Source organism: Sinohyriopsis cumingii, unplaced genomic scaffold, assembly GCF_028554795.1.
Source record: "Sinohyriopsis cumingii isolate HCF-2022 unplaced genomic scaffold, ASM2855479v2 utg000127l, whole genome shotgun sequence".
NCBI classification, from domain to species: Eukaryota; Metazoa; Mollusca; class Bivalvia; order Unionida; family Unionidae; genus Sinohyriopsis; species Sinohyriopsis cumingii.
In genome coordinates, this window is record NW_028315871.1 from 830,579 (window position 1) to 849,999 (window position 19,421).

General features: G+C 40.0%; 1 protein-coding gene across 5 annotated transcripts in view; it reads left to right on the forward strand.

Moving 5' to 3' along the window:
- The window catches only part of LOC149774832 (uncharacterized), a 120,279-nt gene that overhangs the window by 87,926 nt on the left and 12,932 nt on the right, over positions 1–19,421 (forward strand). For 4 of the 5 annotated variants that reach the window (XM_089944679.1, XM_089944681.1, XM_089944684.1 and 1 more), the window contains 2 exons: positions 6,528–6,564; positions 6,915–7,009. In XM_089944679.1, coding sequence (XP_089800805.1) covers positions 6,528–6,564; positions 6,915–7,009 — 132 coding nt within the window. The remainder of the gene's footprint in view (positions 1–6,527; positions 6,565–6,914; positions 7,010–19,421) is intronic. The other variant, XM_089944682.1, reaches the window with a different exon arrangement.

Consider the following 19,421-nt stretch of genomic DNA (forward strand, 5'->3'; position numbering starts at 1 on the left):
CTCTATGTAAATGAAGGTTGGAATGGGCATGACAATGTGTTCTATGTAAATGAAGGTTGGAATGGGCATGACAATGTGTTCTATGTAAATGAATGTTGGAATGGGCATGATAATGTGTTCTATCTAAATGAAGGTTGGAATGGGCATGACACTGTGTTCTATGTAAATGAAGGTTGGAATGGGCATGACACTGTGTTCTATGTAAATGAAGGTTAGTATGGGCATGACAATGTGTTCTATGTAAATGAATGTTAGAATGGGCATGACACTGTGTTCTATGTAAATGAAGGTTGGAATGGGCATGACAATGTGTTCTATGTAAATGAAGGTTAGTATGGGCATGACAATGTGTTCTATGTAAATGAAGGTTGGAATGGGCATGACAATGTGTTCTATGTAAATGAATGTTGGAATGGGCATGAAAATGTGTTCTATCTAAATGAAGGTTGGAATGGGCATGACACTGTGTTCTATGTAAATGAAGGTTGGAATGGGCATGACACTGTGTTCTATGTAAATAAAGGTTAGAATGGGCATAACAATGTGTTCTATGTAAATGAATTTTGGAATGGGCATGACAATGTGTTCTATGTAAATGAAGGTTAGTATGGGCATGACAATGTGTTCTATGTAAATGAATGTTAGAATGGGCATGACAATGTGTTCTATGTAAATGAAGGTTGGAATGGGCATGACAATGTGTTCTATGTAAATGAATGTTGGAATGGGCATGACAATGTGTTCTATGTAAATAAAGGTTAGAATGGGCATGACAATGTGTTCAATGTGTTCTATGTAAATAAAGGTTAGAATGGGCATGACAATGTGTTCTATGTAAATGAATGTTGGAATGGGCATGATAATGTGTTCTATCTAAATGAAGGTTGGAATGGGCATGACACTGTGTTCTATGTAAATGAAGGTTGGAATGGGCATGACACTGTGTTCTATGTAAATGAAGGTTAGTATGGGCATGACAATGTGTTCTATGTAAATGCAGGTTGGAATGGGCATGACAATGTGTTCTATGTAAATGAAGGTTGGAATGGGCATGAGAATGTGTTCTATGTAAATGAAGGTTGCAATGGGCATGACAATGTGTTCTATGTAAATGAAGGTTGAAATCTGCATGACAATGTGTTCTTTGTAAATAAAGGTTAGAATGGGCATGACAATGTGTTCTATGTAAATGTAGGTTAGAGTGGGCATGACAATGTGTTCTATGTAAATGAATGTTGGAATGGGTATGACAATGTGTTCTATGTAAATAAAGGTTAGAATGGGCATGATAATGTGTTCTATGTAAATGTAGATTGGAATGGGCATGACAATGTGTTCTATGTAAATGAATGTTGGAATGGGCATGACACTGTGTTCTATGTAAATGAAGGTTGGAATCTGCATGACACTGTGTTCTATGTAAATGAAGGTTAGTATGGGCATGACAATGTGTTCTATGTAAATGAATGTTAGAATGGGCATGACAATGTGTTCTATGTAAATGAAGGTTGGAATGGGCATGACAATGTGTTCTATGTAAATGAAGGTTGGAATCTGCATGACACTGTGTTCTATGTAAATGAAGGTTAGTATGGGCATGACAATGTGTTCTATGTAAATGAAGGTTAGTATGGGCATGACAATGTGTTCTATGTAAATGAATGTTGGAATGGGCATGACAATGTGTTCTATGTAAATGAAGGTTAAAATGGGCATGATAATGTGTTCTATGTAAATGAAGGTTGGAATGGGCATGACAATGTGTTCTATGTAAATAAAGGTAGGAATGGACATGACAATGTGTTCTATGTAAATGGAGGTTGGAATGGACATGACAATGTGTTCTATGTAAATGCAGGTTGGAATTTGCATGACATTGGGTTCTATGTAAATGAAGGTTGGAATGGGCATGACAATGTGTTCTGTGCAAACGAAGGTTGGAATGGGTATGTCAATGTGTTCTATGTCAATGAAGGTTGGAATGGGCATGACAATGTGTTCTGTGCAAATGAATGTTAGAATGGGCATGACACTGTGTTCTATGTAAATGAATGTTAGAATGGGCATGACAATGTGTTCTATGTAAATGATTGTTAGAATGGGCATGACAATGTGTTCTGTGTAAATGAAAGTTGGAATGGGCATGACAATGTGTTCTGTGTAAATAATGGTAGGAATGGACATGACAATGTGTTCTATGTAAATGGAGGTTGGAATGGGCATGACAATGTGTTCTATGTAAATGAATGTTAGAATGGGCATGACAATGTGTTCTGTGTAAATCAAGGTTGGAATGGGCATGACAGTGTGTTCTGTGTAAATGAAGGTTAGAATGGGCATGACAGTGTGTTCTATGTAAATGAAGGTTAGAATGGGCATGACAATGTGTTCTATGTAAATTAAGGTTGGAATGGACATGACAATGTGTTCTATGTAAATGCAGGTTGGAATTTGCATGACATTGGGTTCCATGTAAATGAAGGTTGGAATGGGCATGACAATGTGTTCTGTGCAAACGAAGGTTGGAATGGGTATGACAATGTGTTCTATGTCAATGAAGGTTGGAATGGGCATGACAATGTGTTCTGTGCAAATGAAGGTTGGAATGGGCATGACAATGTGTTATATGTAAATGAAGGTTAGAATGGACATGACAATGTGTTCTGTGTAAATGAAAGTTGGAATGGGCATGACAATGTGTTCTATGTAAATGAAGGTTGTAATGGGCATGACAGTGTGCTCTATGTAAATGAAGGTTGGAATGGGCATGACAGTGTGTTCTGTGTAAATGAAGGTTGGAATGGGCATGGCAATGTGTTCTGTGTAAATGAAGGTTGGAATGGGCATGACAGCGTGCTCTATGTAAATGAAGGTTGGAATGGGCATGACAATGTGTTCTATGTAAATGAATGTTGGAATGGGCATGACAATGTGTTCTATGTAAATGAAGGTTGGAATGGGCATGACAATGTGTTCTATGTAAATGAAGGTTGGAATGGGCATGACAATGTGTTCTATGTAAATGAATGTTGGAATGGGCATGACAATGTGTTCTATGTAAATAAAGGTTAGAATGGGCATGACAATGTGTTCTATGTAAATGAATGTTGGAATGGGCATGATAATGTGTTCTATCTAAATGAAGGTTGGAATGGGCATGACACTGTGTTCTATGTAAATGAAGGTTGGAATCTGCATGACACTGTGTTCTATGTAAATGAAGGTTAGTATGGGCATGACTATGTGTTCTATGTAAATGCAGGTTGGAATGGGCATGACAATGTGTTCTTTGTAAATAAAGGTTAGAATGGGCATGACAATGTGTTCTATGTAAATGTAGATTGGAATGGGCATGACAATGTGTTCTATGTAAATGAATGTTGGAATGGGCATGACACTGTGTTCTATGTAAATGAAGGTTGGAATCTGCATGACACTGTGTTCTATGTAAATGAACGTTAGTATGGGCATGACAATGTGTTCTATGTAAATGCAGGTTGGAATGGGCATGACAATGTGTTCTTTGTAAATAAAGGTTAGAATGGGCATGACAATGTGTTCTATGTAAATGTAGGTTAGAGTGGGCATGACAATGTGTTCTGTGTAAATGAAGGTTAAAATGGGCATGATAATGTGTTCTATGTAAATGAAGGTAGGAATGGGCATGACAATGTGTTCTATGTAAATGAAGGTTGGAATGGGCATGACAATGTGTTCTATGTAAATAAAGGTAGGAATGGACATGACAATGCATTCTGTGTAAATGAAGGTTGGAATGGGCATGACAATGTGTTCTATGTAAATGAAGGTTGTAATGGGCATGACAGTGTGTTCTATGTAAATGAAGGTTGGAATGGGCATGACAATGTGTTCTGTGTAAATGAAGGTTGGAATGGGCATGGCAATGTGTTCTGTGTAAATGAAGGTTGTAATGGGCATGACAGCGTGCTCTATGTAAATGAAGGTTGGAATGGGCATGACAATGTGTTCTATGTAAATGAATGTTGGAATGGGCATGACAATGTGTTCTATGTAAATGAAGGTTGGAATGGGCATGACAATGTGTTCTATGTAAATGAAGGTTGGAATGGGCATGACAATGTGTTCTATGTAAATGAATGTTGGAATGGGCATGACAATGTGTTCTATGTAAATAAAGGTTAGAATGATCATGACAATGTGTTCTATGTAAATGAATGTTGGAATGGGCATGATAATGTGTTCTATCTAAATGAAGGTTGGAATGGGCATGACACTGTGTTCTATGTAAATGAAGGTTGGAATCTGCATGACACTGTGTTCTATGTAAATGTAGGTTAGAGTGGGCATGACAATGTGTTCTTTGTAAATGAATGTTGGAATGGGCATGACAATGTGTTCTATGTAAATAAAGGTTAGAATGGGCATGACAGTGTGTTCTATGTAAATGTAGATTGGAATGGGCATGACAATGTGTTCTATGTAAATGAATGTTGGAATGGGCATGCCACTGTGTTCTATGTAAATGAAGGTTGGAATCTGCATGACACTGTGTTCTATGTAAATGAAGGTTAGTATGGGCATGACAATGTGTTCTATGTAAATGCAGGTTGGAATGGGCATGACAATGTGTTCTTTGTAAATAAAGGTTAGAATGGGCATGACAATGTGTTCTATGTAAATGTAGGTTAGAGTGGGCATGACAATGTGTTCTGTGTAAATGAAGGTTAAAATGGGCATGATAATGTGTTCTATGTAAATGAAGGTAGGAATGGGCATGACAATGTGTTCTATGTAAATGAAGGTTGGAATGGGCATGACAATGTGTTCTATGTAAATAAAGGTAGGAATGGACATGACAACGTGTTCTATGTAAATGGAGGTTGGAATGGGCATGACAATGTGTTCTATGTAAATGAATGTTAGAATGAGCATGACAATGTGTTCTATGTAAATGATTGTTAGAATGGGCATGACAATGTGTTCTGTGTAAATGAAAGTTGGAATGGGCATGACAATGTGTACTGTGTAAATAAAGGTAGGAATGGACATGACAATGTGTTCTATGTAAATGAAGGTTAAAATGGGCATGATAATGTGTTCTATGTAAATGAAGGTAGGAATGGGCATGACAATGTGTTCTATGTAAATGAAGGTTGGAATGGGCATGACAATGTGTTCTATGTAAATAAAGGTAGGAATGGACATGACAACGTGTTCTATGTAAATGGAGGTTGGAATGGGCATGACAATGTGTTCTATGTAAATGAATGTTAGAATGAGCATGACAATGTGTTCTATGTAAATGATTGTTAGAATGGGCATGACAATGTGTTCTGTGTAAATGAAAGTTGGAATGGGCATGACAATGTGTACTGTGTAAATAAAGGTAGGAATGGACATGACAATGTGTTCTATGTAAATGGAGGTTGGAATGGGCATGACAATGTGTTCTATGTAAATGAATGTTAGAATGGGCATGACAATGTGTTCTATGTAAATGATTGTTAGAATGGGCATGACAATGTGTTCTGTGTAAATGAAAGTTGGAATGGGCATGACAGTGTGTTCTGTGTAAATGAAGGTTAGAATGGGCATGACAGTGTGTTCTATGTAAATGAAGGTTAGAATGGGCATGACAATGTGTTCTATGTAAATTAAGGTTGGAATGGACATGACAATGTGTTCTATGTAAATGCAGGTTGGAATTTTCATGACATTGGGTTCCATGTAAATGAAGGTTGGAATGGGCATGACAATGTGTTCTGTGCAAACGAAGGTTGGAATGGGTATGACAATGTGTTCTATGTAAATGAAGGTTGGAATGGGCATGACAATGTGTTCTGTGCAAATGAAGGTTGGAATGGGTATGACAATGTGTTCTATGTAAATGAAGGTTGGAATGGGTATGACAATGTGTTCTATGTAAATGAAGATTGGAATGGGCATGACAATGTGTTCTATGTAAATGAACATTGGAATGGGCATGGCAATGTGTTCTATGTCAATGCAGATTGGAATGGGCATGACAATGTGTTCTATGTTAATGAAGGTTAGGATGGGCATGATAATGTGTTTTATGTCAATGAAGATTGGAATGTGCATAACAATATGTTCTATGTAAGTGAAAGGTTAGAATGGGCATGACGTGTTTGATGTAAATGAAGGTTAGGATGGGCATGATAATGTGTTCTGTGCAGATGAAAGATAGAATGGGCATGACAATGTGTTCTATGTAAATGCAGGTAGGAATGGGCATGACAATGTGTTCTAAGTAAATGTAGGCTGGAATGGGCATGACAATGTGTTCTATGTAAATGAAGGTTAGAATGGGCATGACAGTGTGTTTTCTATGTAAATGAAGGTTGGAATTTGCATGACAATGTGTTCTATGTAAATGTAGGTTCATGCAATTAAACTATCATCTTTTACTTCTCATTTCCACTTTTTAACTTGTAGCTTCAATACACTGAAAAATCAAATTGTGATGCAATGTAGTGTTTTAATTATTTTATGATGCTGTATTTTGCCCTTTCATTTTTCCCCAGATATCACATTGGAAGAGAATAGAAATCCCAATACAAGGTACAGGCACATGATGTCAACATTGAATGAATCATGATAATTGAGTTTTACATGTATATAATGGTTATCTACAAGTGCATTATTGACAAATGGAAATCAAATTTCCAATCAAGAAATCAATTAAGCAGTTTAATTTATTTAATGTTGTCTTTAAACCTAGACATATGCATAGGTTACTGGAGTATAATCACTGACATTAAAGAAGTAATCAGTTGCTGAAATTCTTTTAAACAAAATGTATGTACAAGTAGTGAACATTTTGTACAAATGGATATTTGAGTACTTCTTTTTAAACATTCATTTTCAGCAGTGTTTATATATCTGATAATTATTTCAATTTCTAATTTAAGGTCTCCAGAAAATGATTCCTATGAAAAATTGCACCAGTATACAAACAATTACATCCAAATGTATAGCTCACTGAAGATCCCTGAAACATCCAAAGGTAACTTCATTCAAAATGTATTTCATTTTTTTAAACTGTACTACCCCAGAAATAAAAGTGACTAGATCGTATTTATATAATTGTCTAGTCTGTTTTCTGGTTGGCTACTATAGACCTAATGTATATGTAATATTTAACTCACAAATGACACGCATTCTCTAATTATCTACATTGTCACAAGATGAAGCTGGGTTGGGACTGGATTAGGGAAGACACCAAAAGCAACTGCGTTTACAAGATGTTTATTTATAAATGCAATTTAAATATTAACAAATCTGATACCATTATAAACAAAAAGATATGGAGAATTATAAAGTTCCTAACATGGAACTATCAACAACAATTAACTCGATGAGAAAAAACTCAAACATGAATTTAACAAATGGAATTTCAAACAAATGTGAATTAAGTCCTATCACCAATCAACAAAATAATGTATATGATCTACACCCCAATATAAACAAAATCTTGAATGTGTCATTCATACAATGATATTGAAATGCATGTAAATTTGAATGTATCGTTCATATAACGATATTAAAATGCATGTGAATTTGAATGTATCATTCAAATAACGATTTAGAAAAGAATGTAAATTTGAATGTATCGTTCATAAAACAATATTGCAAAGCATGTAAATTTGAATGTATCGTTCGTCTAACGATATTGAAATGCATGAAATTATGAACCTGTTGATCGTTCGTATAATGATATTGCAATAGGAATGAATGAAATTATTAACCTATCTATCGTTCACATAGTGATATTGAAATAGGAATGAATGAAAATATGCTCAGATAGCAATAGTGAAAACAACAACATGGAACATGGAACACAATATCTATATAACTATTGTGGCACCCATTTGGCGTCCAAGATGCAACTCCCATTCCACTCACTCTAGTCGATGGCCAGAGAAGCACCCACGCATGGTCTGCTCCTCTCAGTCTGTTGAAGGATCCCTTGAGAGCCCTCACATCACTCACAGAACTGATGGTCGTGAAGCCCTGGTCCCTTGCTTCGAGAAAACCAGTACACTCTTCCGATCCAGCGTCACCATAACAGCGTATATCAGTGTATCCCCCTGGGGTGTAAAATTGAGAGTTAAAAGAAACCCTTGGTGTCAGAACTGGGGGTCAAATAAAAAATGTGGGGGTCAAAAACATACTGACAAATTTTAATATGACTTGTACTTTTTCAGCTTGAAATAGAATGTTGCAACTTGCACAACATTCTCTATCTCTCTCTCTCTTTCTCTCTAAACATACACATGAATCAACATTCACAATTAACAAACAAATGCATTGTCCATTCAAAGAATAATTTTATTAGTTCATTTTTGTTTTAAAGTTGTACTTTTAACAGTCTCCTTATAATCATTATGAAGCAATATTATAGCCCAACACATTACATACAAGACAATACAAAAAAACAAATAATTTTTTTTAACAAAATGGCAATCAAATTACTGCCTTTAATAAAATGTGTACTATCATCGTTTTCATTGTACTTCGTCCTAGAACATATTTATCCAAATATCAAGGAGGATAATGTTTCATCTTCTTTCTAATAACTTACACTTGAACTTTAAGTTCTATCTTTTATTGCAGCAAAGTTAAAAACCAACAAAATATGCAATAACCCGCAGACTTTGTAATCCAAATAACGCATTTGTCTATGCAAGTTTACTGATTTCTTTGTTGTGAAAGAATGTCTTGGGTTATAATGTGTTCTCCAGATATCTTGGGGCGAACGAGGGCAGATTTTTTAAAATTCTAAAACCCTGTCACGAAAGGATTATTCACTTTTGCAGTCTTTGCAATCACGCGATCATAAGTCACACTGGTAATCCTAATGTATGAATACCGTTTTCCAGTCAAGGGTATTATTTTCTCCATTTTTCATTAAAGTTCGATCCACAGTTACTCTTTTGTTTTGCTTCTTTTACTTTCTTCGCTAATCATTTTTAGTGCACGTCGTTTTAATCTGGAGATTACTTTCTAGTGCAACAAGCATTGAGATTAAACATCTAGATGACAGCTTGCTGAGCTCGATGGAAATCGCATGAGAACTCGCAAGATTAGGGGAATCTACTCCGTCATAATATTGCCTATGCTAGTCTGGTTCATTGTTTCGAATGTTCCCTGCGTTGCACTCTGCTATATGAATAGAGGAGCGCATGGCAAGGAACAAACAAAGCGGGGAACCAGTCAATGCCTATGAGTAGTGAAGTGGGTCACCCTAGCCTCAATGGGAATTAGCATTACAGAGACCCCTGGGTCACTCTAGCCTCAATGGAAATTTAACATGGAGAAAAATCGTGGGTCACTCTAGCCTCAAGGGGAATTTAACATGGGAAATAGTCTTGGGTCACTCTAGCCTCAAGGGGAATTGAACATGGGAAAAAAGTCTTGGGTCACTCTATCCTCAAGGGGAATTGAACATGGGGAGAATAAAGTGTGGGTCTATCTAGGGACAAGGGGGGTGGAATTGAACATGGGATTTGTTTTTTTTTTTTTTTTTTTTTATAAATTTTTTTAATAAAGGGGTAGGCAATCGAAAGTCATTTCTCTTTTCGAGAAATATGGGTGACCCTGAAAAGGGCCTTTGGGTTTATGTTAATGTATCCATTAACATAAAGGGCATCTGCGGCATCTTCTTGTCCTCAAGCTGCGTCTTACTCGAGGGCCATAAATTAGTGTCCTCTTGAGGCAACCTTGTCTTTCTACGTACACTCTTCGTATCCACAGACTGGTGTCTGACTTGTCGACAGCGGTCCACTTGGACCGGACATACATGAGTATGTCCATCCTAAACATCATGGAAGACACAAGGGTGGATGATTCGACTGTGGTCCACATCTTGAAGCGACGAGAACAGGTGAATCATTGCAGTGAACTGCGCTTATTTATAGGTAGAGGAAGGATTGAAACGGATTGAGTTCATTCACCAATCCGAACACGCGTTACAAAATTCAGTCAGCCCGCATCCAATCCGAAGAGAGCAGTCTGTGACGTCACGTAGTCTATATAGATTCGCTAGCGCTTGTGTGCAGTCAATCTATGTGACAGTGATTCAACATGACGGAAACTGAGAAAACAATCCATTGGGGTGCACCAGCAGGGGAGACTGCCCAAGGGAACCCGGACTTACTTTCAGAAGAGGTGAATTGGGATTTTGTGGATTTTCTTACCTCGCAAGAATTTGTTCCGGAACCTTCGTTACCTTCTTCATTACCGCAAGTGGAGAATTTTAGACAGAGACAGAAAGAAGAATTGGAGAAATTTATACAACGACAAAAGGAAGCGGAACAAGCTTTTCTCCTACAGCAACAGCAAGAAGAAGAGGTAAGAAAACAACAACAACAACAACAAGAAGTAGCAGCAAAGAAACAAGAGGGTGAAAATCAAACGGTCACGGTACTGTTGGACATTTTAGCGGAGTTAAGAAGTCTGAAACAAATGTATCAGACTTCTTTATTACGACCGAAGAGAATACGACCTTCCCGAGCTAAACACGTTAGCCCTGTGACCAAGCCTACCGTACCACCCTTAGTGATTTCAACCCAATCATCATCAACATTACGCAGTCCAGAAGTAGGCCTTGGCCGTGGCAAAGGCTTAAGGCAGTTAAAGTTGATTGCTTAAACTCACCCCTACACCAAAAAAGGCCCTTTTCAGGGCCACCCACATTTCTTGAAAAGAGATAGCCTTTCAATTTGCCAATAACTCAAAAAAACCCAAAAAAACAACCCATTTTACCCCTATAGTACGTGTCTTTGTATGAGTGCGTGAGTGTAGCTTCTTATTTTAAAATCAAAACTCAAAGACACTCACCTTATATCATTAATTTATTCTTGTATCCATTGTTACAATCCAATTCACAATTCACAACAGAACACTTTAATTAAAAGTTCATTGACTTCTTCTTTCTCCTTGTTTAGTCTCTCTGTTTTTTGAATTTCTTCACCGTCACACTCTTTTCTTCTTCCTCCTCGCTTTCTTCCCTTCTTTTCTTCTCCTGTTTCTTTTTCTTCACCTGTCTGCTTTCTTCCTCTGAAGAATCCCTCTCTTCTTCCGAAGAATCCCTCTCTTCTTCTGAAGAATTCCTCTTTTCTTCTGACTCCTCTTGTTTCTTTTTTGGGCAATCTGGAGACCAATGTCCTTTTTCTTGACAATAATAACAGGTATCTTTACTTTTGTCTTTTTTAGTCCCTGTTTTTTTTCTTTTTTGATGGTCTGGACACTCTGAAGACCAATGCCCTTTCTTCTGACAGATATAGCAAGTATCTTGACTTTTATCTCGAAAGGAAGGAGAGTAGTCCGTGGGCTGGTCTGAAGAGAATTTTCTAATGACTCCTCACAAAGCTCTGACGAAACGTTCGATTTGGCTAGTCTCTTCCATCGTTGTGCTCAGCTTGAGAGTGAAATGAATAGTGAAAGGACAAGACACACACCCTTTTATATACGCTGGTCTGCCATGACTATAAATTAGTCTATGGTGTTTAAACTTGAGTCATTTGATGTTTTGCACTCAAGATGAAACGATCCTATTCATTTGAGAAGAAAGAAGAAGAAGAAAGTAAGAGGCAGAAACGTGATCTATCGCCTCGTACCAGAGCTGAAGTCTTGGCACAAATTCATGCCAGTGATTTTGAAGAGGACATGAGTGAACCAGAATCCGAACCCTCTAAACCAAGTTCACCACCCTTAGTCAACCCTGAAAAGTACTATTCCATTCGAGAGACGGAAAAGCGCTCCTCTAGAAAATTTAGAACCACGGCTTACAAATACACGGTGAAGTTTAAAGATTTCAAGGCTGAAGTACCGTTAGAGAAAGCAGAAGTGTTCATCACTGGGGTGTGGGATTCTTTGCTCACCGCACTCAAGCGACAATGTCAACCCAAAGAAGACGATCGCTTGAGACTTTCCATACAACACGACGTTTTGAAATCCCCTGTTTGGATCGAGTTTAGCACCCCTGCAGAATTGACCGCTTCCAAAGTCATGGACAAGATTCAACACGTACAACAATCTAATGACCAGTTTGACATCACCGATGGAAAAGCCACACTGTACATGACCCACGTCTCTCCTCCTCAAAGGACTGGACGCAAAAAGATGTTATTGGTGGACGACCTTCGCAACACCAAAACAAGTCTCGTCTGAATTCACAACCCTCAAGACCAGATGTGTTTACCCCGTGCCATCGTGGTGGGACGAACCTATGCCAACAAGAACAATACGGTAGAATGGAAAAGAGCCTGGAAAACTATTCGACAATCAGACCGAGCCAAACAACGAAACGAAGCAGAACTCCTGTTACAACAAGCTGGCCTGTCCAAAGACATACCCTGTGGCATTCCTGAGATGCAAAAATTGCAAGATGCCCTAGCTCCACGATACACCTTGAAAGTGCACCCTCAAGAAATGCGCAGGCCTCTGTTGTTTCGAGGCCAAGATTTTAAGGATGGAAAATACATTCACCTTTATCATCACGATGAACATTTCGATACCATTACCAGTATCACTGGATTCCTGGGATATGTTTATTATTGTGAGAAATGTGATTATGGTTATAATAATTGAGAGCAACACAAACATTGTGGATGGAAATGCTCAGGATGTTTGGCCTCTCCACCCTGTCTGAGCGAAGAACCAGTGCCTTGTTCAACTTGTCTGCGCACGTTTGTCAGCCCTACCTGTTACCAACAACATTTGAAGATGCAAGGTTCACAGAAGAAATGTGCTTGTCAACTGCTGAGATTGTGCCCTACCTGTGGACAAGGCATACTTACCAATAATGCCAGGGTACACGTATGTCGAGGAAAGAAAAAATGTCACATTTGTCACCACATCGTGGACTTGGAACACCAATGCTACGTGCAAAAATACCAACCCCCACCAGAGAAAGAGGACGGTCACAAGAAGAAAGGCAATTTCATCTTTTTCGATTTCGAATGCATGCAAGAGACCGGCATTCACATTCCTAATTTCTGCGTGGCTCATCGAGCGTGCGAGAAGTGCATTCAAGAACCTATTTTCAGTCATTGCCCTCACTGCAGCAAGATTCCTGGAGGGCGTGAAAAAATCTTTCGGGGACCGAACACGTTAGCCGATTTTGCCCAATGGGTCTTAGACCCCATCGACAAGACGTGGAGCCAAGAGGACATCGAACGTTACGGAGATTGTCATCGTCATGCCATGGTGATGGCTCACAATTTCTCCGGATACGATGGACAGTTTCTTTTGAGATACTATACGGAACAAGGCACCGAGCGTCCTAAAGTGATTTTGAACGGAGCGAAAATCATTTTCATGCAAGTGGGACAAGTACAGTTTAAAGATTCGATGAGCTATTTGGCCATGCCTTTGAGTCGAATGCCTAAAACGTTTGGAATGACAGAAATGGCTAAAGGGTACGTTCCGCACTTTTTCAATAGCCAATCAACACGCCGTTCTACCCCATTTACCTGAGGCTCACTATTACGACCCCGACAACATGCGTACCGAACAATGAGAAGCTTTCTACGCTTGGTACCAGGCTCACGCCTCGGACCCTTTCGACTTTCAGGAAGAAATGCTAAAGTATTGTCGTTCCGACGTGGACATTTTTACGGCATTGCTGTGGAAAATTTTGAGAACTGTTCATGGAACACGGAGGGGTCGATCCTTTGAAAGAAGCTTGCACCATTGCCAAAGCGTGTTCCTTAGTGTACTGCCAACGATTCATGCCTGAAAACACCGTGGCTGTCATCAGCCCTCAAACAACCCACTTTATCAAACGTCAATACTCGGTCAAAGCCCTACGTTGGTTACATTACTTGTGCGACAAGGAAGACAAGTGGATTCAGCATGCCCGCAACGGAGGGGGTGAAAAGACCATCGGAACATATTCGGTCGATGGCTGGGACTTAGAAAACCCAAAGATCGTGTACGAGTTTAACGGTTGCTTATTTCACGGATGTCCCGTCTGTTACCCTGATCGTAACACTAAAAATCAGTTTTTACAACGAACCATGGAAGAATTGTACCAGGACACTTGTCAGCGGCGCCTAAAGTTGGAACAGGAAGGATACCAAGTGGTGGAAATGTGGGAACACGAGTACGATCACCGTATGAAAACCGATCCCGAGTTTAAACGCCTCGTGGAAAGTTACCAGTTCATGGACCCGCTGAACCCGAGGGATAGTTTGTACGGAGGAAGGACCAATGCCACCTGTTTGCTGTACCAAGCCGACGAAGAGAAAGGAGAAGAAATCAAATACTTGGACGTGTGTTCGCTGTATCCCTACGTGTGCAAGTATTGTCGCTTTCCTGTAGGGCACCCGCAATTGTTAACGGAACACATCGACCTGAAAAACATTCGACAATACGAAGGCTTGATCAATTGTAAAGTTTTGCCTCCCACGAACCTATACCATCCCGTCTTACCTCACCATTGTCAAGGCAAACTGATGTTTCCCTTGTGCCGTACTTGTGCCGAAATGTGCAACCAAGACCAGCCTTGCCATCACACCCAGGAAGAATGTGCCTTGACGGGAACTTGGGTCAGCGTAGAATTGTTCAAAGCTCTGGACATCGGATACCAACTGTTAGAAGTGTACGAAATTTGCCACTTTCCCAAGACACAACAATACCACAAGGGTGACCCCAGTCAGAAAGGCATTTTCGCCGACTACGTGGATGCCTTTTTGAAACTGAAGCAAGAAGCCAGCGGCTATCCGTCCTGGTGTCACACTCCCGAAGACCAAATACAATTCAAAGAGAAATACTATGAACAAGAAGGCATCTCTTTAGACCACATAGAGAAAAACGAAGGCAGGTGATCGTTTGCCAAAATGATGTTAAATTGCTTGTGGGGTAAAATGGCACAACGACCTTGTTTACCGAAGACGGAATATTTGACAGAACCTTCCCGCTACTTCCAGATGATTCACGACAAAACCAAATACATGAAACACGTGGACGTCGTTCGAGAGGATTTGATCTTGGTCAATTACGAAGAAGATCTGGACTTTGTACAAGACGACCCTTTTGGAAATGTCATCATTGCGGCTTACGTGACAGCTCATGCTCGCTTAAAATTGTACGAAGCTTTAGAACTGTTAGGAGAACGCGTCCTGTACTTTGACACGGACAGTTGCATTTACATCCATCACCCGAGTCAACAGCACCCTGACATCGAAGGAGACCATTTAGGAGCCTGGACAGACGAGCATCCCGACGACAAGATTCTAAGTTTCGTCAGTGGCGGTCCCAAAAATTACGGCTACGAATACCGGGACCCACAAGGAGAAGTGCACATGACGTGCAAAGTGGAAGGACTGACTCTGAATTATCGTACCAGTCGTGTGGTCAACTTTGGGGTATTGAAAGAAGCCTTGCAATCGGGAGAGGATGCAAACTTTAAAGTGACCACCTATCAACCGAACAAGATTGTACGTTTACCCACTCACCACATCGTCAGTTGACCCCTGGGAAAAGTCTATCAAATCGTGTACCAGAAGCGAGTGAGACTTCCCAATCATTTCACCTTACCGTATGGACACGTTGGTATTGGTCTGTATATAAAAAGGAACCCTAGGCAAGATCGATAGTTCATTGGGACTACCAAGACCGAGCGAACAAGATGAATACTTTCAGAGAAACACAAAACAAGTTGTTTAGAAAGGCACAATTCAAGTGTGAGGCTTCGGAAGTGGAATGCGATTGTGAGCCTTGCGATGGGTACGATGCTGTACATTGTGACCTTAGCGATGCCGTAAAGCATCATGGGAACTTTAGTGTCACTACCCCTATCATGGAAAGGGATGCTGTGCGTGTCAAACCTGAAGGATGCGAAAGTGATGCTGCTCGTCCTCTTGGACATTTTACTGGGTTTCGTTTTAAAGGGGAATGTTCACCTTCACGTCTACCCCCCTATGGATGTCATCCAGCCCTGAGCAAACTCCTGCCCATGTCACTCAACCCTCATCGAAACGAACCTGTGAAAGATGAATATTCGTTTCCTGTGCATTTGTTGGAATACTGCGACTTTGAAAATCGTCTTCAATCGTTCAAAGGAAAATGGCCTTAGTATCTGGGAGGACCAACCCCCGAAGAATTAGCCAGAGCCGGATTTTTCTACTTGGGCGAAGGAGATAAAGTCAAGTGCTTCAGTTGCGGTGTGTCACTTCATTACTGGGAACCGCAAGATTCGGCCTACGTAGAACATGCTCGATGGTCACCAAATTGTCATTACTTACCCTTAGTGGGACCGAGACATTGAAGTAACTTACCATAATCTGTTCATGGATACTTTACAAGAGAACATTCGTGCTTTGCCTGTGGAGTTGAGAGAACGCATTTACCGAGAGCTGGTCAAAATACAAGTGAAACGTAAAGAACAATTGCATCCGTTACGTCACTGGTGTTTGAACCACTGGTACCTTCAGGCTATACAAGGACTGATTGAGTTGAAAGTGTTCCATTGGACAGACATTGATCAACGATCCCCTGGTTTTAAAAAGGAATGGTTTGCTCTGGACGATTCTATCTACTACATTGTAAACATACTGCATCGAATTCCAGAGGAAGAGTTAACGAATTACCAACATCTTTTACGCAATGTCGACTTAGTGAAAGAGGAAACTTCTGAACGAATTGTAACGTGTAAATTAGTAACTGAACGATTTAGATTCGACAATGAATTAAAACCATGTCTGTGCAAACAGTACATGTCTTGTGTCAGACAAAAGAGGATTTAGTATGACCTATTCATGGATACTTTACAAGAGAACATTCGTGCTTTGCCTGTGGAGTTGAGAGAACGCATTTACCGAGAACTGATCAAAATACAAGTGAAACGCAAACGCAAAGTTATTCAACCGTTTTTAAATTATGCTTTGTTCCAAAGTATAAGAAGACTGATTATGAGTGGATATTACATCAGGCACAAAGGTAAACGAGGCTATTGGCCACCACCCAAGGATTCCAAAAACAGTGTATATACTTATGGATACTTTACAAGAGAACATTTTGGGCTTGCCTGAGGAGTTGAGAGAAAGGATTTACCGAGAGCTGGTGAAAATACAAGTCAAACGTAAAGAACAGTTGCATCCGTTACGTCACCAGATCTTTAACCACTGGTACCTGAATGGTATAAGAGGACTGATTTGTCAGAAATTTTTTCAGTGGTCAGACCTTGTTGAACACTTTCAGTTTGTGAATGATGATGAACTAGACGTTCGTAATTTTGGTTACTTCGAGATTCACTTACTGCAACGTATTGAGGAAGACGAGTTAAAGGATTACCAACATTTGTTACATGGAATCTGCTTAGAAAAAAACGAAACATCTAGACAAACTCTGACGTTTCAGTTACAGTATGTAACATTTAAATTCCCTACTGGAGAACGAACATGTTTAGTTAGAAATTACCTTTATTGCTTCCGAAACAAAGACACTATAAAATCAAGTTGCCATGCCACGGATTATGTCACATATTATTGAACAGATTCCATGGAAGGAACTCAATGACCATATTCAAACCGTGGATCATTACCATCGATTATTACAAGAACTGTATCCATTCAATTTGGGTCGACAAGTGGTGTGTGTCTTAGTGACTTGTTTTCTGGGATTTCGTTTACCAGCCGATTCTTTGTGGACTCTTTACGATCAGTACTTACCACCTCAATGGCCTTAAATGGTCACGAAAAACTCCTTTTGCTCAAAGCCTTGCGGTTTCATCTGGATACTTCTCGACCTCAACAGGAAAAAAAGATTCGTCAACTTTTAGCTACCCAAGACGTGTATGACGATGTGTGTGTAGCTTGTGACTTACATCCCCATTGGACAGATGTCCGTGCCTGGAAAGAATGGGAGGAAAAAAGTTACTTTTCAACCCGTGTTAGTGACGGTGCCAGAAGAACCCGTCACCCAGGATGGGATTGTCGTGGACAGGCCTGAAAGACCCTTTCGGGAGAACACTTGTGTGACCTTACCCCCTACTATAGAACTGGTTAGAACATTACCCAAAACATGTTGTACAGACACTTGTGTTTATTCCACGTTAATGGTTATCATGTGCCTTTTATCCTTGTACTTAAGCCTTTGGCTTTTATGCATTTTTGTCTTTCGTATTCATGTTTGAAAACATTCAATAAACGTGTTCTGAAAAAGTATATAAACTCTTGTCTTGTTTGTTTTCATGTCACAAGTGACATTTCTCACACTATGGCTACTCTGCTGTCTCTGCTCCCTCTTCCTCTACTGTCAAAGTCATCGACGAACACTTAGATCGTGCCAGTTGGGAGGCTTTGTATCTTCGCCATCCCTTTAACATGCTCATTGCTGGACCTAGCGGTTCAGGCAAAACCGAATTCGTCAAACGTTTGATCGAACATAAACATCATTTGATCGATCGGCCACCTCAACGGATCGTGTGGTGTTACAAAGAGTGGCAATCGGCGTACAACCTCTTGCGAGAAAGTCAAGGCGATTCCATCGTATTTGTGGAAGGCATTCCTAAAGAAGACGACGGCATCGTCTCTGACTCCCGTCAAACCCATTTGGTCATTTTCGACGACATGTTAGGAGAAGACGAAGAAGAAATTAAACTGTGGTTCACGCGCAAAGGGCATCACCGTAATGCCAGTGTCGTTTACATCACCCAAAATTTGTTTCAACAAAGTAAAGCCCATCGCACCATCAGTCTCAATGCGCATTACGTGGTCTTGTTTAAAAGCCCTCGAGATAAATCGCAAGTGCAAGTCTTAGCCAAACAGTTAGGAACGCCTTGGCTGACTCAGGCGTACGACGATGCCACTCAAACGCCACACGCCTATTTACTCGTCGATTTGAAACCTACGACTCCTGAGGATTTGCGATTTCGTACCCACTTGTTTCACCACTGGTGCCAAGACGGAGGGCCTGTCCTGTACACGTCTCCGTCCTCGACTTCATTTCACTCCCCATAAAAAAAATCTATAAAAACCTCAGACCCTTTTTCGTCTGTCTCACACAGTGTGAACATGACGTCCCTTCAGTCGCATCTTCCCGTCAAATTGATTCGTGCCTTGTATGGCATCAGTCGAGAAAAAAATCCACAAATACGAGCTCGTGTCTTAGAAGCTAGTCTCAAAGAAGTCTTACGATGGTTTACGGTGACGGCACGTCAAATACTCCAAGGAATCATTCAGATTCCTCATCAAACCAAACGCTTTTTCGATCGAAACAAAGTCGCTTTGGTCCAACTGGCCGATCCCCGCATCGACACTCAAACCAAAAAACAAATCATTTTGAAACCTGGAGGGAGCGGTACTCTAGGAGGGGTCATCATTCGCTCTCTCTTAAGATGGGATCCTAATGCCCCCAAAGTTATACCCAAGAAAAAAGTCCAACGAAGTTCCAAGAAGAAGAAAAAGACC